At 36.3% G+C, this 24,939-nt stretch overlaps 1 protein-coding gene across 5 annotated transcripts in view; it reads left to right on the plus strand.

Moving 5' to 3' along the window:
• LOC5568929 overlaps positions 1-24,939 on the plus strand; it is a 440,477-nt gene that overhangs the window by 170,319 nt on the left and 245,219 nt on the right. For 3 of the 5 annotated variants that reach the window (XM_021847489.1, XM_021847495.1, XM_021847494.1), the window contains one exon: positions 574-1,421. In XM_021847489.1, the coding sequence (XP_021703181.1) occupies positions 1,341-1,421 (81 nt within the window). In that variant the 5' untranslated portion in view covers positions 574-1,340. Of the gene's footprint in view, positions 1-573; positions 1,422-12,700; positions 12,964-24,939 lie in introns of those variants that run through there. The other 2 variants (XM_021847490.1, XM_021847493.1) reach the window with 2 other exon arrangements.

The raw sequence follows: 24,939 nt of genomic DNA on the forward strand, positions 1-24,939 counted from the left end.
ATAACACAATTTGTTTTGAAAACATAGAGCGCAATTGGTTAAAACAAATTATGTTATAATTCAGTTATAGAAAATAACAAAATGAGGACTATTTTTGTTTGATTTGAATCATAATGAATTACATTTTTGTTTAAACTTTGTTTAGTGTAGAAAAAATTGTAATATAATTTCTGTTAACCAGCCAAAATTATAACATATTTTGTTAGAAAAAAACGCGCTAACTGAGTAACAAAATCTTACTATGCGGCACCTAGTTTCATTACAGGAATTATGTACTTTTCAACCATTTTCACCTACTTGTACAACAAAATTTACGTTTCTCACGACTCCTAAACCAACAAAAAATCTCCTCTTTGTTTTTTTTTTACTTACTCGCGCTATACACAAACAACGGGACCCACTGTCTTTACAGGATAAATATTGTACAACCGGAAATTAGACTTTCCTCACAACGAAATTCTATAGAACCTCAATCGATTTGATTCGAGCTGCCCATTTTAAATAAACGCTCATCAGTCCCAATTCTATTGACTAACTTCGTTCTATTTCCGTTTTTTCTCAATCCTGTTTCAGCAGTCCGATGATCACCAATAATTGATCGCCCAGCTCCCAGTATCTCATTTGATCGTTGTCGTTCAAACAACAAGTCGTCACACTGCCGTCGATCAAGTCCAGCTCCGAATCGCCGTTAGATCCAGTAGTGTGGAAGACCGTTGTTGGACAAGAGTTGCCACCTAAATATGGATAAAATTTGCCTCATCTGGGAAAGGTGACAGCACCGTTTCCAAGATCTACGGGACGGAGAAAAGAAAAACCGTTGGATTGCTAAGCGAGCCACCAGAGAAAATGTAAACTTCAGTGAGCAGAGTACATCTTAAGGCGTTCACGATGGCCAAAGCTAGCCGTAATGGCTCGCCAGCAATGGGGGAAAATGTTGTGTGATAGTTGAAATTCAAATTTTGTTCGAAACCAGTAGTCGTAGTAGGAAAGAAGGTGCCAATCGGAGCTAACGACACGCGACCGAAAAAGCCGGTGGAATAAATTAGCGGAAAATATCAATCCACTTTGCTTTGGGGGTTTCAAGCGGTAGTGAGAAGTCTGGGTATTGGTGTTGCATTTTGCGAAGCTAAGTGTGTAGAGGTTAAGGTGAAACTTTGCCGAGACAGAGCGAAAGCGTGAGACTGCGCACGTGGTGAGAGTAAAAACCGTTGCGACAGAGCGAGAGCAAAAAGCCAAAAGCATCAAGTGCCAAGAGAGTGCAGAAGGCTTAAGTGTGGTGAATAAGTCAGTTGGAGTAAGGTGGTGAATTTAAGTTTTGGAGGCAGCCCCAGACAAGCACAATGAATCCATACGCTGAACACAACGTCATCCGGGCGCCATCTTTGAAGCGCGGAAAGAACGACGAGGGGCTTAACAATCGGGTAAGTATGAGTGTCTCGGCTAAATTCGTGGTGAATTTTGAAAACTTAATGGTGAATATCATCAACAAGAAGCTTTCTTTCGTTGTTATGTACTCAAGACCTCCCGCAACATAAAACATAGTTCAGTAAACTTAAGCCATGTGGAAAGGGCAAATCGAGAAATGTTTTCTCTCTGGATGACTGGAGTTTCACCACAGATGGTTGTGCCGGTTTTCTGGGTCAATTTTGACACTCCGACCGACACTCTTCGGGAGATGGCACTCGAAACGACCTTCTCCTTCGATTAACTGTTTTCCAAAGTATAGTTTGGATGGAGTGGAAGCACTTGTTTGCCTACTGTTCGCCTCCATTCACTTTTTCGTGATCGCGCTGTTGCGTTCCTAGAGTTTTCGAGTGGGAAGGTGCACTATCCGTTGCTAATGTATGTGTAGTGTGCGCTCGAATATACACGATAACTACGGTTGAATTTTAATTGAATTAATCCAGCCAGGTTGAACTTGGTTCGAGTTTGCGTATGGCGTTTCTTTGAACGACGTTCTCCTTCCAATGAGTGCATTAATGCAGCGTTGGGCTATTCTTCTATCGATCAATACTGAACGCAGCACTAGATATAGAGGCACGACTAGCATGGCAGTGAATGTGGAATAGGTTTATTGGAACGGAGATAGTTAATTATGATTGGAAGTGCTATTGCGATGAACGTTTGCTAACGCGTTTCAGTATGTGTATTGATTATGGCAGTAATTGCGAAACTGCGTGTCATTTCGTTTGATTAAAGTATACATTTTAGAGATAGGAATGGTCATTAAAAGGATTTGGAAACATTTGAAGCTTTGAGTGTATATGCAACGAAATTATTTCAAGTAAGTGCTCCCAACAAGTAACTGCAAGATTTGAATGCAATTCTGTATAGAAACCTTTCAAATATTATATCATATCGTTATAAATATTAAAAATTGCAAAGGACTGCAAATGTGAGATTTCAAAACAGAAAATATGTAGAGATCTAAAACAATTTTGTATCAGCCCTTGTTTTGGGTAAACTAAGAATTGTTCGGAACAATTTGTATTAAGAAATGCATCTAAAGTTAATGAAACTTATTCGAAGCAAAGCTTTGTCTAACTAGCTAATATCTTGTATCTTGTTGTCGCCCATAAACTTCAAAACTTGTTCAGCAAACATCGCAGAATTAGCAGCTATACACAATGGCGATTCGTCTCTTTTTCCTATGATCAATATAGCATTTTTACGGATAGCCTTAGCCCCATTGAGGCTATAGTTCAATGAGACCGGTAAAGCACTCCTTGCATTTCCTCTGCAAAATACGAGCAGTGCTTTACCACTCAATGAAGGTGCTTTATCAAACCACACCACCACCTTGGTATGGGTCCCTTCACATTGATCGATACCGAGCAATGAGAAAGAAGACTCACTCGCCAAGGTGGGTACTATGAGAGGTGATATTTATGACCGTCAAATCACCTTCAATGATTTTTCCGTAATTTCACTACTCTTTGGGATTGCCTCTCCGACAGTAACCGTTGCGGTTGTGATGAGATACTGTTCACAATATGTCATTGCCAGATCTTATTTATGTGAATCCCTCAAGGGCCCGAAAGAAACCATATGAGGAACACATGATAGCTGTTCTGGGTAGACTGGATCTCTAATGATGCTAATGTTCCTCATCTACAAATGTTTGAAGCGAATTCTCGGAATTTGTGTGTTTGTACCGGTGTTATGTCTACTCTATACACCAAACCCATCCAGCAATATTTTGCTGAAATTTGCCGAGCTGGAGCCGTCAGCTTACAAAATTACTGAAATTTCTGCACGATTTACAGAGTCTTAGCAAAACGTTTCTGGTTGTCAGCAAAATTTGCTGAAATTTTTTAGCAAACCAAACAGAAATTTCAGCTTAATATTGTTGAAAAATTCAACAATAAAATGCTGATTTCAGCGAAAAAACTCTACTCTATATCTATAGTACTCTATTCCCAGGGAAGTCAAGGTAATTTCCATTACGAAAGGAAATTGTTTAGGAATTGCTATGAAAAGAACTTTATTATCGTTATTCTCCATTTAAGACTTTTATTAAAAAAGATGTTTTCAAATGTGTGACTAGAATTGTGTCCAACAAAATTCGGCGAATGATTTCATTAAATTATTACAGTAACCCGTTTCTTTTTGGATGGTTTCTCGACCAAAAAGAGAGAGAGAAACTTAAACTACTCACCAACTAGGCCAATCCGCTCACATTTTATCCCTAATTAAGAGTCGTGTCGGGTTAAAATTATACCCATACTTACTTTTTTCCTGCCTATATGCCTACCTATAGCTACATAACGCAATACCGACGCCGATGCCCATACTGATCTGGATGCAATAGGCCCCCTCAACAACTAACCGATTCGCTCCGCTAGAGCTCGGTACCGTTTTTTCCCTTTCATTACTGGCCCACACATGTGGTGGTGAACGCCTTGCTCAATGCTCGCCACATATAAGACAGTCCTTCCGATCAGCTGATTCGATTCGTACCTACGAAAGCATCCGATCCATAGGAGCCCAATTCCCCAGAAAGTGGACTTCGGAGGCGAGGAACTGTCGCAAACAGTGGAACCACTTCGTCACCGAGCATTCCGGTTTTAGTCTTTACCGTCGACAGCGAAAACAACCATCGCGAACCTATGTAATTGTGTTCATGCATTGTGCAGGGCTGGTAGCAGGTCTCTACTTTTACTTTTCAAATCGACGTAGGTCACTTTCATACGGTTTTGAGAAAATAATTAAGAAGAATCACAAGCCCAAAAGGGGCCCAAATAGCCGTAGCGGTAAACGCGCAGCTATTCAGCAAGACCAAGCTGAGGGTCGTGGGTTCGAATCCCACCGGTCGAGGATCTTTTCGGGTTGGAAATTTTCTCGACTTCCCAGGGCATAGAGTATCTTCGTACCTGCCACACGATATACGCATGCAAAAATGGTCAATGGCATAGTAAGCTCTCAGTTAATAACTGTGGAAGTGCTCATAAGAACACTAAGCTGAGAAGCAGGCTTTGTCCCAGTGGGGACGTAACGCTAGAAAAGAAGAAGACAAGCTATCTTCTAAAATGGTTTCAAAATGAATCAACTTTATAACATTTTTTTGCCGTGTACACCGCTTATATTTTGTATACAATCAGCTCGCATTCAAAAACTAGGTAATTTCTATTATTTACCACAAAATTTTTATTACAAAATGATACTTGCGACGTTTTTGTGCCAGTGTAAAATCGACTCAAGTAGTTGATTCGTAGTTAAGTCATTTTGTCTCTTCATACAATGGAGCGGTGAGAGTAGCGGATAGGTTGCGAAAGTTGAATATCTTACTTATGCCGTTTTGAAAATCCGGAATTAAACGTTCTAAAAGTGAAAAATCGAGTTGGTTTAGAGCGGAACGCATAGAACTTCGTCTGCGAAACACGTTGGATCGATAAAGCAAGTTTGTTCATTTTTCTGACTTGAGACTTTAAGTTTTCGAGACTTGGTCACTATTTTAGTGCAAGTTTATAAAAAGTCTTTTTTTAATAGAAGATCAATAATGTTTTTTTTATCCTAAATGGTATCTGAAGTAACTTTTTTTCATTCCTCCCAGCGATGAATTCGGGTACTAAATTCTTGGGTCGGTAAAATTTCACTTGATTTTTTGACTACACACTTAAATTATTACACCGACCTCATCAAAACCGACCTCATCAAAACGATTTGTCGAGAACTCAACAGTTGAAACCTCGGTAATTTTCAATACCGATACTTATTTTGAAGAGATGTCGGAAAACATATTTTCTTTCGAGATCTGGGTAAAAGTTTTACTGAGATTGGGCAAACAATTACTGAGATCTCAGATGGTGGCACCTCCGATTTCCGAATTGTAGAATTGTTGTGTACAGAGAAATTTATTAAAATGGAAATTATAGCTACACGTAATAAAATAACAAATATCATCATGTTTTTTTATCGATAAATAATATTCAAAGATAACCCTCAAAATTAGCCGCAAAATAGCCCAAAACTGTAAAGCAGAATTTCATTTTTTCTATTTTATCCAGGCTTTGGAAAATTTAACGATCATTGACACACGAGCCATAATTTCATCCCATTTACCCGCCTGCATTCATAAAACACGCATGACATTTATCGTTCGTGGAAGATAACCAATGTAGTATTAAAGCACATTGGAAGATAACGAGCCATGAACGAAAACAAGGCAGACACACACCACCCACTGTTTGACGCCGATCACTGTGTGTCAACACTTGTTACATTCGCTGACTCACTCTCATTCTGATTAAGAAACAGAGGCGAATATTGGTTATTTTATGTGCTATGTTTGCAATCAAAGGGGTGTTCAATGGTCCAATAGATCATCATTAGGTTTTTGAAGGCTGCATTGCCAGGAAATTGGGAAGTTTTTACCAATTTTATGCAAAACATAAATCACCCGAATGGCTCGATACTGTTGCAGTTTGTGAGAGTTGCTGCTCTTGATCGCTCTCGTGCCACGTACCAAACGAGAAAGTGTATGTTTACACTCATAGGGCTCTCTGAATGCGATGGGCCACGAACTGTGATGGTTCGCGAACTGTTACACTCTCCGAATATGGTTCGATCGGCTTATTCGGATCAAAACCCAAACACTGAACACTCTCACGTGGAATTTTTTTCCCAGATTCCTCGAGGAAAGCTTCCGGAATTCTTCTAATGATTTCTCCATATACTTTTCTGAAATCTATCAGAAATTCCTTCAAGTATCCCTCCAGAATTTTTTATAAAGATTCCTCACCAATTTTCCCAGGAATTCGCCCAGAACTTTTTTCGGAGATTTTTAATGGATGCTTAGAGGAAATTCTTCGGAATATGCTCCAACGCTATTATAGTGGAGTTAACCTTAATTAATTTCTTAAGGGATTACTCTGAACGTTTGCCCTGCGACTATGCCTGGATTTCCTCCAGAAATTTTTCACTTATTATTCTATAGATTTCTCCAGTCTTTACAAATGTCCAAACTTTTACTATTGCTGATCTTCCAAACATTTCTACTGGAGCTCTTCTAACAAAATCATTATACACCGTGTCCAGTATATTCTCATACAAATTCGAGATAACATTACTTTGCGCTTGTCTAACTGACATCATTGGTGATAATATTTTTTGATAGTGGTTATAATACTGATTCACTACAGGAAATATTTTGGAAGTATTTCAATTATAAACTTATTTTATCAACTTAAGAATTTACGAAAAATATTTCCAGCGGCACGCTTATAGGCAGAGCCCAATTTCAATCTGCAGTTATTCCACATATATTTATCAAATTTTATCAATATTTATCTATTCAAAACGCAATATGATTAACTTAAAGTTTCTGAAACTTTTTTGTGAATGCTCTGATTTTCACTTTGTTAACCAGACCAATATGAACAAAAATTCATTTTAAGTGCAAAAAACGACTTCAATGGACATTTCATCACTTATCATAGCAATTATTTTTTCTTATTCATAAAACAAGCTATTCTACGTTAGCATAATACTACCAGACTACAATGAAATACTACAATATTGGATTATCCTACATTCAGTAAAGTTATACCAAAGAAAAGAAAATGTGTTTGAGAATATATTGGACACGGTGTAGGTTTATTTCAAAGTTGTTGAACAAATTGTTTAGGAATTTGTCCAACAACATTTTTTCCACGAGTTTGTACGTCAACTTTTTCAGTCATTTCCAAGAATTAATTCAAGGTTTTGCCAAGCATTATTCCAGGGATTATTCCAAGAAATCTTTTATGATCTTTTCTAGAACATCGGTGTAGAATGCCTTTTTTTATTAACCAGATTTTTAACATAATGCTAGTTTATCTCGGGAATACTTTCCGTCCGAATGAAATCGTCACTATGTCCTTGAGATCATGTAACAATCTCGGGAATGAGATTCGATCCTAGGTCCTCGGAATTATCCAGGGATTATTCCTGCAGTTTCTCCCAACATTTTTCGAGTAGTTTTTTTTAAGTGAATGCTTATAAATTCTTCAAAATTTTACTTAAGATTACAACAGCAATTATTCCACGTACAATGGTCAATTAGCCCGACTGCGTGAAGAGCCACATACACAGACGACTGAGAGAGGAAACATTTGGGTTAATTCTACGACTGGCGTAAGGTGACAATTGTCGGTGTCGTACAGCGAGGTGACAATTCTCGACTCGAGTGAAGTGACTCGCCGTGCAAATCAAATGGAGAGTCACTTCACTCGAGTCGAGCATTGTCACCTCGCTATACGACACCGACAGTTGTCACCTCACGCCAGTCGTAGAATAAACCCAATTGACGAAAATGAAACTGGGGTTTGGGAAAAAACATTAGTATAGTTGCAACAGACCAAGCTTTGTGTGAAAATTGTATTGTTCGTTTATTAAAGATGTTAATATGAAACATCTCGGAATCCAAATATGGTCGTCATAATGACCGACTTGTGCTCCTACTCACGTTTTTAAAGACACTTAACTAGAGAAATAGTTGGCAAACGCTTATGATATAAAATAAGAAGTGCACTGTTATTGGATGTTTTATTCGCGAGATTTGTGCCTTTGAAGTTTCAGTGTAATCTTAGAAGTTGTTTCCAAACTGTTACATCTTGATTGTTATATAAATGTAATTTTAGGCATCTTATGAGGGTTGAAGTGTAGTAAATCGAAACGCGTTACGCAAATTGAGCTGTTTTTTGTGTTGTCACCGAGAAAAGCCAATTTATTATTAATTATATTGAGTAGAAGTCCACGATGATAAATTCAACCAACATTCTAGTACTTTCTTCGACCATTTGTACACGAAATTTGTCAGAGATTCGATCTGATGTTTTTCAAAATATTTCTTCTGATTCGAATGACTAGATTTTCAATAATTATATCTGCAAATTATCAAGATTTTGCTCCAAGACTTCATCGAGAGTCATTTCAGAGATTGTTGCAGGTCCCATCGAAGATTCCTTATCAATTTTTTCTCTAAGAATTTCCATATTATTCAGATTACTCCAGCAGTTTCTCTTAAAATTTCTTGAGCGATTTCTAAAATACAATATCCATGAATTCTTTAAAATATTACTTAAGATTACAACAGCAATTATTCCAGTAATTCCTCCGACGTTTCCATCTTATGTTTTTCAAAGAATTCCTTTAGATTCGATCGATTAGTTTTTTTTTATTATTATATCTGCAAATTATCTAGAACAGTGGTCACCAAACTGCGGCCCTCACCAAGGTTTTGTGCGGCCCGTGGAGTGATTTTGAATATTGAATTAGTGCGGCTAGTGATTTCAGAAGTTAAAAATTTATCTTCTTTAAAATTTCGCAAACGTTTTTCTGTAGTGGTCCATTCGATTAGTCTTCAGATTTTTTTCTTTCCTATGTGGATATCGACAAACTAAGGGAAGTTTAAACGATTTCTTATATTACCCGATAACCCAAAGTTTCTTCAACTCATCGTTATCTGAAAACATCGCAATTTTCAACGTTCCAGTAGCAATTTTTTCTAGTATTTCTATTTAAATTCCCAAATTATGCTGAAGTTTTAGTTTCGCTGTGGCTAAGAATTTTAATGACATGGAAAGTCATTTCAATATTGTACTACTGTTGCAATAATGCCATTAAATTTAAAATATTAGAATATTATCAATGCTTGTTTAATCTTTGAAAAATATAATCCACACGCTTTATTTTCTGACTCTGTACTGGGTTGTTTGTGGCCATGATGTTTAGCTTAATTCTTGACATTTATTTTTGCACAAAGGACGAACTCTTGAGAAGTTGGATTGTGTCAGTGTTATCATATTTCAGGAACCCTTGCCTTTTGAATGGCACTTCCTTAACTTGGATAAAATCAAAATTTGTGGTTTTTTCATTATTCTTATTCCGAACGATTCCACACTTTTGCCTCTTATTCCGAGTACTTTGATTATAAAGAGAAGAAAGAAATTGAAATCATTAATTGAACTCACCTAGATCTCAGGGAGACGTCTAAGACAGTTGAGAATTCTAAATTTTCATAGATATCTATAGAAAAATGAAATGAGCCTCAATGTGGGACCTTCGGAGTAGCAAATTTTGAAACATTTCGGGTGAATTGTTTCCCATACAAAGTAGAGTGTCCGGAATTTGAATCAAAACAGTAACTGTCGTACACAATAGGCATGTATATTGCAGAAGTAACCTGTCGACTCCAATAGTAATCCAGTTAAGTTAAATAACTACTGTCGAAACAACTTGACTGACAGAGTCGTGCTAAGCGAATTGTTTGGTCAACAGAAACTCAAGCCAAATCGTTTTGATTGGACTTACAAAAAAGATTTACTTTTGTTTACTGCTTGTGGCCCGCGACGTGTTTTAAGTGAGAAGTTATGGCCCGCATAACCAGTTAGCCTGAGGACCACTGATCTAGAACTTGCTCCAAGAACCTCAGCTGTAAGGCCGTCTTCAGTGTCGTGTACTAGACTCGACTTAATTAAATTAAATGGTATAGTACTAAATTCGTTTTTTTTTTTCATCTACTTATAGGTATTCTACTAAACAGCTCGAAGATTTATTATCATCTTGAAATTATTCTAAAACATAATGATTATCACGATCACCTCTCTAGAAGTAGCCATTTTCAAGTTATATCAGATTTAATGCAAATATGTATTACTTAAGCAATAAAATAGGTAGCCCATTTTCATTTATCATTTACGATTCTTTATCTAGAACAATAGGTTTTTGAAATTTTAGGCCATTTTTATTTGTACTGACTTATAGTTATTGATGCAGAACCGCGAATAACTAATGGAAATGGCCTATTTTATAATTTAAATAATATTTTTTGCATTGAACTTGAAAATGGCTACGTCTATAGAAATAATCGTGATAATCATTATGGTTTAGAATAATTTCTAGATGCTTATTGTATCATGAAAACTTATTTATTTTGACGAAAAACCGAAATTTTGAAAATCGACCGAATTTTGTTCTTAGGAAAACTTTGTCCCAAACATTTGTTTCCTATCAAGACTATATGGTAAAAATTTAAACAATATTAAAAAAGGGCTTTCTTTGTAATTTGAAATTTATGTTTTGTTTTAGAATTTTTCATGATGAAAATGGAATATTTTTTCAGTGTATTTTTTTTTTCGTGTAATCCAATCCAAACGCCCCACTACAACTTCTCCATGGAACATTTTTCTATAGATTTTTTCAAATAAATTGCTATAAATATAAATATAAATAAATTGTTAATTTTCAAAAGTTATCTTGATTTAAAATGATGATCGAAAACACTTTTTCTACCATATTGAAAACATGTGTGAGATCTAATCCAAATCTAAGATCATCGAGTACGATTTTTATATGTTTCGACTCATTCTGGATAGAATTCGTCTGGTGCTTTCGGCCTCGTTTTTCAGACATGAGATCTCTAAATTTTATATTTATAAAACATTCAGTCGCTACCAGCTCTGGATGTACATAAGCTGTGGCATCAGCTATGTAGTTTGGTAGGTACCATACCACCGGAGGAGTTTTCCGCGACCGACGGGACGACTACGATGATTACAGAGCGCGCTACACGGTAAAAAATCAGCACGTTCGATTGAATAGATTGATCACTTGACTCAATTCAAAACACCAATCACCATGATTTGAAGAGTTCTAACTTTGGATTTGCTCTACTGTCTCTAGAACAAGACTTTGAAGTGAAAAGTTGTTGATTTTGAATATCATGTCTTTTGTGTGAAAGCAATCATTGACAGCTCGTTGTAGAAAGTGATTGAGATCAATCAACCCCTTTCAACAGATGCGAGTTGGTGTCGAGGTAAGATACTAGACTTGCACTCCGAAGATTGCTGGTTCAAATCTAGGTCAGGCGGAAATGTTTATTTTAACTTTTTTTTATTTCAATTCAAAACATGCAACGTTGAATTCAAGTGCTATTACCTTGATTTTGTCAAGATTCAACAGTAGTGCAAATCCAAGTGCAGAACTGTTGAGAGCATGGTGCTTATTTTTTACCGTGTACAGGCACTCGACTCTCATCAACGATCTGTGTCTCTGTGTGCGCTGCTCTCTCTCGACGGCTGGTCAAAAACAAAAACATATGTCTCAGAAGCGGCTCTAAAATCAGCGGTGCGCCACGTCCGTCGTCGTCGTTGTGAATGAGTGTTTTTGATTGCAGTACGATCATTTCGGCGTGACTTGCGGTGTGAAAGTAGTCATCGGAGTTCCAAATTTTCCGGTTATTTATTTTTTGGAAAATCAGTCAGACGACGGTTGCATTCAGTGCAACAGCGCCCACGACGCGTTTCAAATTGAATCGGCCACGATGGTAGATATTGAGGGGAAGAAAATTCTGTGAATGTGTCATACACAGCAAAAAAGAATTGTAATAATACTTCATTAAGCTGCCCATCAGTCCCATCGCAAATATGGTGTACAATAACATCTCACAAACGTTTAAAACCAGACGATGACTGCTGAAAATCGAGGTCATGCAATCGATAGAACTGGTCTGAGAAATTAACAAAAACGATGTAAAAGTTAGCGCAAGATAAGAATTTTCGTCTATCCGATTACGATTTTAATGGTATATTGTTGTAAAATGGATGTGATCGAAATAACTTACATCTGATTATATATACATAATCAAAAAAAAACGTCGACTTTAATTTTTGCTGTGTACCTGCTAGTATATCCCCCGTAACTGCCAAGCCAACCGAGATCGTAGATAATGACGGGGAAGTGACCAGAAGTGGCGCATAGTTAAAAATATAGCTGTTTGAGTGGATGGTTCTGATTAATGGACTATGTGTCGGGCCGTTTCGAGTGAGCAAGCTTGCGAATCGTGGCGATTGTCGTGTAATATAATGTCCGGGAACAGTGAGTGGAAGATGTTATCAACAGTGTTGTCGGTGATCGGCACTTGGGAAATGGGATTTGCAAAAAATAAGATTTGTGCAAGTGAGATTGCTTTGTGAAGCTGTAGTGGTATCATTGGTTGAAGCATGTTCATATGAAAAGAAATGATCGTTGAGTGACAGTGAATTTCCTGAGGAATTGGGAATTTTTGGGAGTTCCTTACAGAAACTCCTAGATTTTATTCAGAATTTCTTTTTTAGGTATTTCTGCATGTGTTATGCCTTATTTTCCTTTAGGAATTATACTAAAATATTTCGTTCATTGGATGTGGAGAATCAACTCAGCAGTTCAAAATCGTTGCTTCTATGCTACAAAAACTTTTTTTTCTGAGATTGTACAAGAAGTTTTAAGATTACGTCTGAAAGTAATTTAGAAGCATCCTCAGTTCAAACGAAGGCTATTCAAATAAATATCAGTGATGAACTAACGTAAGGTGTGGTGTCATCCAGATGCGGAATACCAAAATGTTCTACATCTATGAAACCTAATCGATTGCTCCTAATGAATCTCACCAATGCCGTCTAGAGGAAAATTTCATCAATTATGGAATACACGCGTTGTGAACAAGTAAGTACCCAATTCCGATGTTCCATCGACCTACCCATAATGTAAAATTGCACAAAAACTGATTGATTGCTCCGTAAAGCAAACAAAATTCTAAGCAATCAATCATTGCGCCGTTTCGAACTAAAAGAACAACAACACTCCAGCTGATGCTCTTCTCAGCTCTTGGTTCCTGCTTGTGTTCACCTGCTCTTTTGCAGCACCTGATTGCTCCTCGATTGCTTTTGTTTTGTTTTACCGGAACCCGTAATCAACCTACACCGGGAACGTCTATCGATGACGATAAGAGTTCAATCAATTGAGAACTAAACTTTATCGACTGGTTCTATTTTTGAATCGCTCCATTCCAAACACTTTTCTCTTGGAAAGTGTTCATCCTCCAAGCAGAAACGGTGAATTGCTGAACAGTGTCAGATCTGCTGCCCATGGAACGCAATTCCACAGGCATTATTTTATTGCTTTAATTGAAGTACGGGTTGCGAAACGATTCTGACCGTAGATAAGGCGGTGGGTTGGAGTGACGCACTTGACACCGTCTAATTTAATTGTTTTCTTCTGTTCGGGGTTAGACCCGACTCGGGAGGAATGAGGAACATGTAATTTTCAAAGCAGTATTGCGAGTGCGTTGAAACTGTCTCCTCACGTTTTTAAGATGGATCAAGAGTTTAAGGTCATTGGATTGTTTTAAATGAAAACAGGGACATGATCAGAATCAAAATCAGTGTGCGTAGCCAGTTGGCTACAAAGGTGGCTAGAGTCGGTTAAGGCAGAGTCTCTGCTAACTGAAGAAGCTTGGCATTATCAGGGAATTTTATTCAACCTGGAAAAAACCGGGAATTCTCAGGGAATTTCGGCTACATTCAGGGAAAATATTACGAACCAATTATACATGGTAGAATATGCCCTATTTGTAACACAAAATCTCTTCAATTAACAAAATTTTCGGCTGCGCCGCTATTACAACACTACTTGAGATATTCAGTCATTTGTTTTTTAGTTATTTCTATTTATTCTGAATTAAACTTGTCTAAACAAGGAAGCAGAACATAGGATTATCAAAATGGTAAAAGCAAGTACGATTCCCAGTTCTAGTTGGGTATCTTTCATGACCATATGAAATAATTAATTTTGCAGGAGAAGATTAAAGATTACAACAGGTACGAAAAATATAAAATTTTCAAATTCGCAGGTCTCTTTCTAAAGGCTTGATTACTATTTTAATGCATGTATCTAAAACGTGTCTATTTTTGGTTGAAGTCTCAAACGAAATTTTAGTCAATGGTCTCTAATGTCACTTTTTTGCCTTAACTCTCTCTTTTCCATGGTAGCTCCAGAACTCCATTAAACCGAACTAGATGGATACTAGATTATGATTCTATACTCATCAGATTAATCCAAAAGTCAACAAGATGTTTTAAAAGTAAAACTATTCATAAATAATCAATTTACTGTTGTAAAACAACCAGGAATTTTAAAACTGATTTTGAAAAAAAACTGTTTCAAACATTGCTTGTTCAACTATTTTTTATAAAAACGCTTCTTCACAAATAAAATAGTCGATCAAAACCGTGAGAAAGAGAGAGTTAACCCTCTAATACCCTAATTTTTATTTTCGATCTATATATCATTTTTCGACATCTAAAATCGTTCTAAACACGTTTAGGGAAATTATTTATTTTTATTCGCGAATTCATGAATTTAGCTTTTTGATTTTTATATTTTTTATTTTTGCACATCCCTATCCTTTTCCATTTTTTATTGGAGTCTCTTCTAGTTATTGATTTTTGATAATAACAAAAACTTAAGTTCCTACGGTATTTTTGAAAGCATAAAGTTTTTAATTTATTTCAGGAACAATTTTAATTTTCCGTGTAACTAACGGAAAAATAGGTTTAAAATTATTTTATTACCACCAAGCGTTTCTTTTGTGGTAGGTTTATTGTAGAAACATATAAATGGTACGATTTTTTGTATTACACGTTAAATGAACGCCAAGCATGTGTAGATTATATAAAAATATAATTTTTAAAAGTACAAAAAAGCTTTAAAAGTCTTAAAAAAATGCTTATGAGTGTTATGAGCCAAGGTTTAAGCCTAAAATAAAATCATTTTGATTTCAGAGCTACGAAAAAATACACAAAATTCCAAAGTGTACCCCGTTTGAAGGCGGGGTTGGGTATTAGAGGGTTAATCTGCTTGCAGCGAATTCTGGTTCAACATTCTAGAGGCTCCACAAAAACCTTACGTAACTACTTCTCCAGTGATTCCCTCTGGAATACTTTCAAGCATCCCATCAGGGATGCCACCAGCAGTTTTTCAGTGGATGCTTAGAGGAATTTCTTCAGAATTTGGTCCAGAAATTTTTAGAGCACCCCTACGCTACTACTTTCAGTAAATTTCACAGAGATTACTCTGAAGAAAAAATCTCAGTATTTCCTCCAGATGTTTTTCTACTGATTCGTTCATCGATTTCTCCAAGTGTTACTCATAGGATTTTTCCCACAAGTCCTACAGAAGTTCTTCCCCAAAGGTTCATTCCAGAGTTATCGATGAGATCGATATTTTCACAAAAAAATCATACAATATCTCTTTTTAATGTATTCGAATCCTCTGAGCAGAATCTCAATAGAGAAACTTAAAAGTAGATTGGAGTACCTTGTACCTTTTAATTCCGCCCTAAATGCCTAACTGCCCCAATGACACTAAAGATGACTGCAAGTGGTAGACAAAATACGTGATCTGTCAAAGATAAGCATTTAGGGTGGAATTAAAAGGTACAAGGTACTCCAATCTATTTTTAAGTTTCTCTAACCGTACAATAATTCCTACGCCTTTTTTCATTTGATCCAGGCATTTTTATGAGGATTCTTTAAAAAAAAATCATCCACAACAACTTTCCGGAATTGCTCAAAATTTTCTCAAGGCATTATTAGATTAAATCCATACATTATAACAACTACCGAAAAGCTAAACATTACATATAATTTGCAATTGGATTAGATGGACAAATTGATGTGAAGATTTGCGAAAAAGTTACACGTCTTCTCAGTGAGAATCGAACTCACGACTCCCCGATCTCTAGTTGGGGCGCGTTAACCATTACGCCATGAGAGGACTCATGAACGCAGAAGTTAACCTGAATTCGATTTCAGCTCAATAATCACGTGGTTCTTTTTCGCAAAGTGCACCTCTTTCGGAAGAATTAGATGCCCATCCAAACAAAACGCTTTCTATATATATCCAATGCCTAGCCCGAGAGCGCATTGTTTTTTAGGTATAGGAATACCACACTACACTAGCCAGCAACTGCGTTGGCTGAGGTATCTATTGTGTGGGCTTCCAATGGGTCGCGACGTTCCCAAACGACCGGTTACGGAACATGAGTCCGTTGCTCGATAAATACTTGTTTTTAATTATGAATCGTGGTTTACGGCTAACCAGCCGAGTGGAAGTTTAACAACTACCGAAAAGCTAAACATTACATATAATTTGCAATTGGATTAGATGGACAAATTGATGTGAAGATTTGCGAAAAAGTTACACGTCTTCTTTGTGAGAATCGAACTCACGACTCCCCGATCTCTAGTTGGGGCGCGTTAACCACTACGCCATGAGAGGACTCATGAACGCAGAAGTTAACCTGAATTCGATTTCAGCTCAATAATCACGTGGTTCTTTTTCGCAAAGTGCACCTCTTTCGGAAGAATTAGATGCCCATCCAAACACAACGCTTTCTATATATATCCAATGCCTAGCCCTAGAGATCGGGGAGTCGTGAGTTCGATTCTCACTAAGAAGACGTGTAACTTTTTCGCAAATCTTCACATCAATTTGTCCATCTAATCCAATTGCAAATTATACGTAATGTTTAGCTTTTCGGTAGTTGTTAAACTTCCAATCGGTTGGTTAGCCGTAAACCACGATTCATAATTAAAAACAAGTATACATTATAAACTTTTCCAAGAATTCCTCTATAAATTGCATCTGGGATTCCTCATTAGGCTCCTCTAGAAATTTGTCCAGCATTTCATCAAAATATTGTTGCAGTTCAAACACTTCACTAATATTTTTTCAAATACTGTTTCCGAATCTCCATGGATTCTTCAAAACTTCACTCAAGGTTCCACGCCACTTAATATACTACAGCAATTATTACTGTTATCACGAATTATGCGAATTTCTTCAAAAATTCTTGTAGAGCTTCAGAGATTATTCAGAGCTTCGGTTTGGTACTTTCATGAAACATGTCTGAAACGATTTTTGGAACAATTCCTGATGGTATCATCCAAGTAATTTCTTCGCCATGATAGAGAACCAACCATTCTGATGATCTTTTGAGCCATGGCTGTGGCTCGTATGAAGAAAACTGTAAAAAAAACAACCGTAGTAGATGTAGGAGTGTATTTTTAATGAAATAGCGTGGTTTTCTTAAAAAAAAAATCAGGTTGATTTTTTAAAGGTATCTCAACGATTCTTTGAAGAATTACAATAAAAGTTCGTAAAAATCACAAAACAAATACCTGAAGAGCTCTTCAAAGTAATATGTAAAAGTAATTCACAGTAAAACAAACAGTAATACTTGTCAAGAGTTCACGAGGAAGCCCTAGAAATATTCTTAGAATGTTAAATGAGGAATCAAACTCTCATGTCGTGATTTATGCTAGGTTTATTTTTATATTCATAAGTCATAGATGGTTTATGGTTCACAAACATGAACAAAATGCTTGTTTTTCAGTCAAGAGTTCCCTCAAGTTCTTATTTCTAAGACTATTTGTCGCTACCAACCCTGATTTCCCCATATCATCTAGGGAAAAAAAACACAAAACGGCCTCCAGAAAAAGTAGGTCGCTGGATGTCCATAAATCTGATTTACCGCTCAGCGAATACTAACGGATTCAAACAATTTTTTGTCAGTATACTGGTACACAAATCTAATTTTTAGAAGTGGCCAGATGAACACGGGAATATTCATGTGGCCGGAGTTATTCCGGTGGGTCACTGGGTCTTGTCGGGTAAGAAAGGTTATTTTTCGAGACGTTAATACTAATTGAAGTGAAAACAACTTCTAAATTTATCGTTAGATTTTTTATTTAAGTAGTCACCTATATTGAACCATTCTTCAATCGGGAGTGCTTTGCAAAGGCCTAAGCAGTCCGATTAATTTTCACGCGCTCGGAGTGTTTTTTTTTCGGTTGACTTCGTTCGCTTGGTTATGATTTGGGAAGGCCCAAGCAGTCCGATTTATTTTTCGCGCGCTTGGAGTGTTCTTTCGGTTGGCTTCGTTTGCTTGGTTAGTGCTTTGCGAAGGCACAAGCTACCCGTTTCATTTTTCACGCGTTCGGAGTGATTTTATATTCCTGCTTATGCGTGTTGACGCTGAGATTGTGACTGTTCAGTCGAGGATGGATTACCAACTGGTGAGCTCATTTCATGCTTGTAATAACACATTTGTATCATGACATGTATTTTTTATGTATTTGTTGAACAAACTATGGATGGTTCGACACTTAAATTGTTGACATGAGCGCTTATTCATGTTTTATAAAATTTCGAGATTCAAACCTCTGAATAGTTCGATGTTTAACGTGAAGATGAATCGAAGCCAAACCTCAAATTTTCAAGAGCACGGATCTGGAGAACCGAACATCCGCTTAAGTTGAAAACTTAATCGATTGGTCACTCGCTGGTGGTGACCAATCGATTAAGTTTTCAGCTCAAATGGGTGTTCGGTTCTCCAGATCCGTGCTCTTGAAAATTTGAGGTTTGGCTTCGATTAATCTTCCCCTTAAGATATCAACACATTGATACAGTGGTTACATGAATCGCATCACTTATCAAGGTGAATCCTGATCATGCAGGTTTTAAGCCCTCCCACTAACAAAACTCCTTCCTTGTCACGGGAAGATGCAGAGGTATACTCGGTCTTTAGTAACAATGGATGTCACACTCACATTCCTTCCCTTCCCCGATGACCGTAAGGACGTGACCGGCGCCGTTATTGACATTACTAATTTCAGAGTCCTCGAAAATGTACATTGAAGATGGTATGCTACCCCCAAGCTACATCTGTTGGTTCCCTGTACAATTTCGATTATTCTGTTTAATCACGGAGTAGCAAATTGTACGGTCATCAATGCTCATGCTCATGCTCATGACAGTACAAGACTAAGAAAGCTTGTCTTCTTTACAAAGCTGGTAGCGAACCGAGTGCTTTAAAAATAAGAAATTGAAGACGTCGTGCCAGAAAAAAAAAGACATAAAAGAAACCAAAATGAGGCCGAAAAGAGATCAAACAGGAACCAAGAAAACGAGGCGAAACATGATAGGAGCCAGGAGATAAGAGTTTGATTCTTCAAAGCATCAGGGAAGATATTTATCTAAGGTCCAATTTATTTATTCCTCGTGACATAATAACATGTATGAGCTTTTACATGATTTTATCTAGGAATTTCATTAGAAATTAATTCAATTATTTGCCCAAATGTTCAAATATTACTCCGGAAATTTCAAAAGAAGAGCCTTTATTGATTCCCAACGATTTTGTTTGAGATACCTCAAGAATTCAACCCGGATTTTCACAAGGAAAACCATAAAAAAAATTCTCCAAAGATAATTTTAGAAATCATCTGAATTCCTCCAAAAGATCCTTGAGAAATGCTTCAAGATAGTCCTGACTCCTCCAAGATTTTATCCAGTGATTCATCCATTGATTTCGCCGGGTCATCCTCAAAGATTCACGGTCAAAACGTTGACTAATTCTATCAAAGATTTCTTTGAAAATCGTTTTTAAAGATTTATACAGGATTTTAACTACGGATTTCTTTGAAGATACCTTCAGTAAATGCTCCAGAGATTGCTTCTAAGATTTCTACAAAAATACCTCCTCCCTTTGAGATTTTCTCTAGTATGTCTTGAAAGTTTTTTTTTTCGGGAATTCTACTAACAAGGGAAGGTCACGATGGTGTTACACGGGGTTTTCAATCGGACTATTTTTGTGAGATTCTACATGTCGAAATATGAAAAACCCCAAAGCCTTTCGGGTGATGGGCCAGTGGTGTAGCCAGGAGGGGCTCTGAAAGAGGCAATTTCGTACGAATATAATATTATTGAGTTAATTGAAAATTTGACAAAAAGATTTTTCTCAGTATTTGTTATGAAAGTAACGAACAGAATTAACATTAACGTATGTTTAAAATGTGTTTTTATGCCATAGGCGTAACTAGAATAAGTTCTTCTTGTCATACTTTTCCAATAAAATCAAATTGATTTTGGTGTCAATATTCCGTTTACTTCATGGTTTTCTAATATCTATCATAGAACCCGAGATAAACTTAATGTTTTTTCTGTAGTGTAAGAAGAGCTTGGAAAGGGCCAGTTGAATAATGAAGAAGATATGGAGATACAAATAGTACTGACAAGATATATTGCCAAGAAAATCCTCCGAGGTCATAAATGGGACTGTTTTCCAGATTGCAAATATGTGTAGAATTCCAAAGTTTGTTGGAACGTTCGTAAACCAGTAGTGTAGTCAGTTAAAGCATCAATGTAAGCAATTTTTGATATTTTTTTCAAATTATTTTCTAATATTTCAAATATATTAATAATTACAGTTTTCTTGAATTATTAATAATTATAGCAGAATAAAAGACAGCTGTATAGTAATTGATACATTTTATCATTTACATAACTCTAATACTAGAATTTCACTAATATTTCATCAATTCCCTTACCTCCGAAACATTTTTGTTTGTAAATTTGTTTGCATCGTTTCACTGGTCCATATCTTTCTATTCACCATCCTTTCTATTCTACATTTTCTCAAGTAGAATAAAATAGCCTCAGAATTTCAGGGATTGCTTTCGTTTTTTTCCCTTGTCAACCTATCCCCTAATTCGCCTTCAATATATTCTTTCTCTTGATACATTTTTTCTTAATAGAGAAGGTCACGATGGTGTTACATATGGTGTGACTTTTTATCAGAATCGTATAATCAGAAAGGGCTTGTTTTCAATCACTGGTCAGAATAAAAAAAATCAGAATGTATTGAAGTAGCTCCGAGGTTTTGACGAGCCTAGTTTGTCCAATAATCTACTTGGGAAAATGTAAAGTATTCTGGAGAGAGATGACTAGTGTTAAGATACAAACAATCTCCAAACACATTGATGCGAAAGAGTAAACATTTGTAATATTTTGTTTGTTTTAATGTTTTGTAACAGCATTATATATTTTTTACCGACCTTAACACTCGAATATATCACGAGTTTCTTCCAAAAGCGTTACGTAATTTAAAGATAGAGTAAAACCATTTTACGTTTATTTGGCACTGTGTGTGACGTAAGTTACATTACAGGCAATACAACTGTCTCTTATATAGTTTCACCTTAAATTTTATTATTTTGTTACAACTGAAATTAACAAGCATACAAACAGTACACATTAGTTCAATAACAGGCTCAAAAAAAAAAAAAAAACAAAAAAAAAAATAAAGAGGTAAAGTGGCAAAATGATTCCACATGGACCCTTACTGGCTACACTACTGCTTCATTCTTGACAATCCCTTTCTAATTGCACTATTGAAAAAAAATGCATGTCTTCTATGAAAGAAATAAGAAAACCATGAAATGCACGAAATATCAACACCTAAACAAAGTTGGTTTTATTTTAATAATATGTCAAGAAAAACCCATACTGGGTACGCCTATGGCATGAAAAAATACATTATTAACAAACATTAATATAAATTCTTTTCTTTACTATCACAAAAAATACTGAAAAAATCTTTTCGTCAAATTTTCATTTAACTCAATAATATTATATCCGCAAAAAATTACCCCTTTCAGAGCCCCTCCTGGCTACACCACTGGTCCATCACCCGAAAGGCTTTGGGGTTTTTCATATTTCGACATGTAGGATCTAACAAAAATAGTCCGGTTGGAAACCCCGTGTAACACCATCGTGACCTTCCCTTGTAAGAATGTCTCCAGGGAAATGCCAAGAAATTTTTTCTGAAAAATAAATTCGTGAGGTATTCTAATGAAAATCCTAGAGTAAACTCTGATAAAACTTGGCTTAATTCTAAAGTCCCCTTAATAAACAAGGATCTCTGAAATAACTCCTAGACTCTTGAGGAAGATTTAAAAGATTCCCTAGATGATTTGCTAAGACAATCAAAAAAAATATCACTCGAATCTCGAGATAGTATTCCGCCTGATTTTTCCAAGAAATTTGTTCGAAAAACATTAAACATTATCTTTATAGAAATTTGTGTAGAAATGAACGGAGGAATTATTGCAAAAAAAAAAATACTGTAGAATAAACTAGAGGAAAAACTTTAGTAAACTTTTGAATATTGCATGGGAATTTTTTGAGAAACTTTTTAACCCACCGTCGGTTGCCCTAGTGTACTGAGTACACGCACTTTGCGAAAACTCGAAAAACACGATGAAAACCCCTTCAAATTGATCCGGGTGTTGGTCCTATTCCAAGATCTACTCTTCTTCTTGCTTGTAGAGAAGAAATTTTTCGAATAAATCAACGAAAAGTATTCGAAAACTTCGTGTTTCTAACCAATGTTTTTACGCGTGTACTCAGTACACCAGTGCGACCGCTCGTGTAACTTATTTTTACCGGGCCCGTCACACGAGCGGTCGCATCGTGTACTGAGTACACGCGGAGCATTTTGATTATAAATCTAAAACTAGGCAAGATAGAGTATTGATGTCTTCGGCAAATTTCTTCAGTGCAACGGTACCAATCGGTCAGTGGACAAATGAAACTTTGAAAACATCCTCACCCTTCAGTGGCCATCGGAATGTGTCCCGGGGGAACCGATGAAGTGGACATTTCGCAATGCGACATCTCGATCACAAATATCTCAGAATCTAGATTTTTTAGCAAGATGGTGTCTTCGGCAAAGTTGTTCAGTAGATCAAGGACTAACATGAGATAGGCTGCTTGTTTCGGAATTCTGTCACCAGTTGGCGCTAGTGAGCATGTAATTTTTCAAACACGGATATCTCAGGATCCTAATTACCTAGAAAGATGCGGTCTTCGACAAAGTTGTTTAGTAGATCAAGGACTATCATATCATAGGCCATCTAACTTGAAATTCTGCCATCAGATGGCGCTAATGAGCATGCAATCTTTCAATCACGAGTATCTCATGATCCCGATTTTTTAGAAAGATGGTGTTTTTGGCAAAGTTGTTCGATAGTTCAAGGAGTAATATGTGATGATTTATTTAATTCGGAATTCTTTCACCAGTGAGTATGACATTTTTTGAACACAGATATCTCAGGATCCCGATTACTTAGAAAGTAGACGTCTTCAACAAAAGTGTTGAGTGGATGATATGCCATGTTATAGGCCACCCAACTTGAAATTCTACTACCAGATGGCGCTTGTGAGCATGCTGTATTTTGATCGGGCAAGCTGTAAAGTAGATCAAGGACTAAACATGTGATGTGACGTTTGATTCGCAATTTTGCCACAACACGGTGTTCATAATATAAAAAAGTTTGAAAATCCAATCTCGCATATGTTCGTTACTATAATTACCATAACATAATGTTCTGTGAAATTTTCAGTTTTCTAGGTGGTTATTAAATGGTGGCCCAAAGACGATGTAGGTTTATATGCAAATTACTATGGAGAATTTTTAAAAAATGTTCCAAACACGTTAATACTAGATTGTAAGTACAAATTTATCATCCCATAGTAAAAACTTATTCTTCAAACTATAATAAAGTAATTTGCTGAAGAGATAAATTAATTCCAACGGATAGGTGAAGAGATATTCATGAGTTTGTTTGCTTTTATTTAGCTTAATACGGGATTATAGCCCTGCAAACATTAAAAAAGAAATTCCCAAACAATTTAGCTCAAAAGGGATTTGTTTTTTTCAGCAGCATCCTTCATTAGGGTTTGAAGAATGAGTTTTCACTATGGGATGATAAATTTGTACTTACATTACAGTACTAACGTGTTTGGAACATTTCTCAAAAATTTTCCATGGTAATTTCCCTATAAACCTACATTATCTTTGGGCCACCTTTAAATCACCACCGAAAAAGCTGAAAATTTCACAGAACACTATTTTTATGGTAAGGATGATAAGGAAGATGCGGGAGATTGGATTTTCAAACATATTGATGTTTCTTATTTTGAAAATTAAATTAGATTAGAAAGATGACGTCTTTGATCAAGTTATTCTGTATATCACGGGCCAACGTGTAAGGGGTAAAATGTACTCAAAATTCTTCCATATTCAATTTAAAATACAGTGGGATGCTAGATGTACTTCCATCAGGCTACGCTAGAGGTCCCAATTCAAATTTTTCTAATGCAGAATCTCGAGTTCCCGATCATTTTGAATGTTGACGTCTTCTTCAAAGTTATTCAGTAAGCAAGTGCTGACATGTCATGGGCAATTATATTTGGAATTATGTAACCTGGCGAAAGTGAGCATTTTATTTTCTGAACATCTTATGATTCTGATCATTTGGGCTATCAGTGCACGTTTTATCAAATGTTAAAATATTGATAGGCAAGCACAAAATAACACAAGGGATATAAGGTTCATTATCGTTCAAAATCTAGAATCAAATTGATCAATCTTATTTTTATATTTAGCCTATTAATCGAACATCTGATGAATACATTGATTATGTTTGCGTGAAAAGACTTCGTAAAACGCAAAGCAGAAAGTGATTTTATAAAAAAAAATGTCAAAATGAAAAGGAGGATGAATTTCATAAAAATTTGTTTCAAGAAAAAACCAACACAATTTGTAAAGAGAACAGAAAACGCCATATTTCTAAATACTGTCAAACCTCCATGAATCGATGTTCCATAGCTCGATATTGACTCATGAAACCATACTTGAAACAAAAACAAAAATCATGGCTACTATGATGCTCCCTTCAATCAGCTTTACAAAGAGTATTTGCTCCACAACTCAATATTTCCATTAGTCGATGA

This window comes from Aedes aegypti, chromosome 2, assembly GCF_002204515.2.
Source record: "Aedes aegypti strain LVP_AGWG chromosome 2, AaegL5.0 Primary Assembly, whole genome shotgun sequence".
Classification (NCBI taxonomy): Eukaryota; Metazoa; Arthropoda; class Insecta; order Diptera; family Culicidae; genus Aedes; species Aedes aegypti.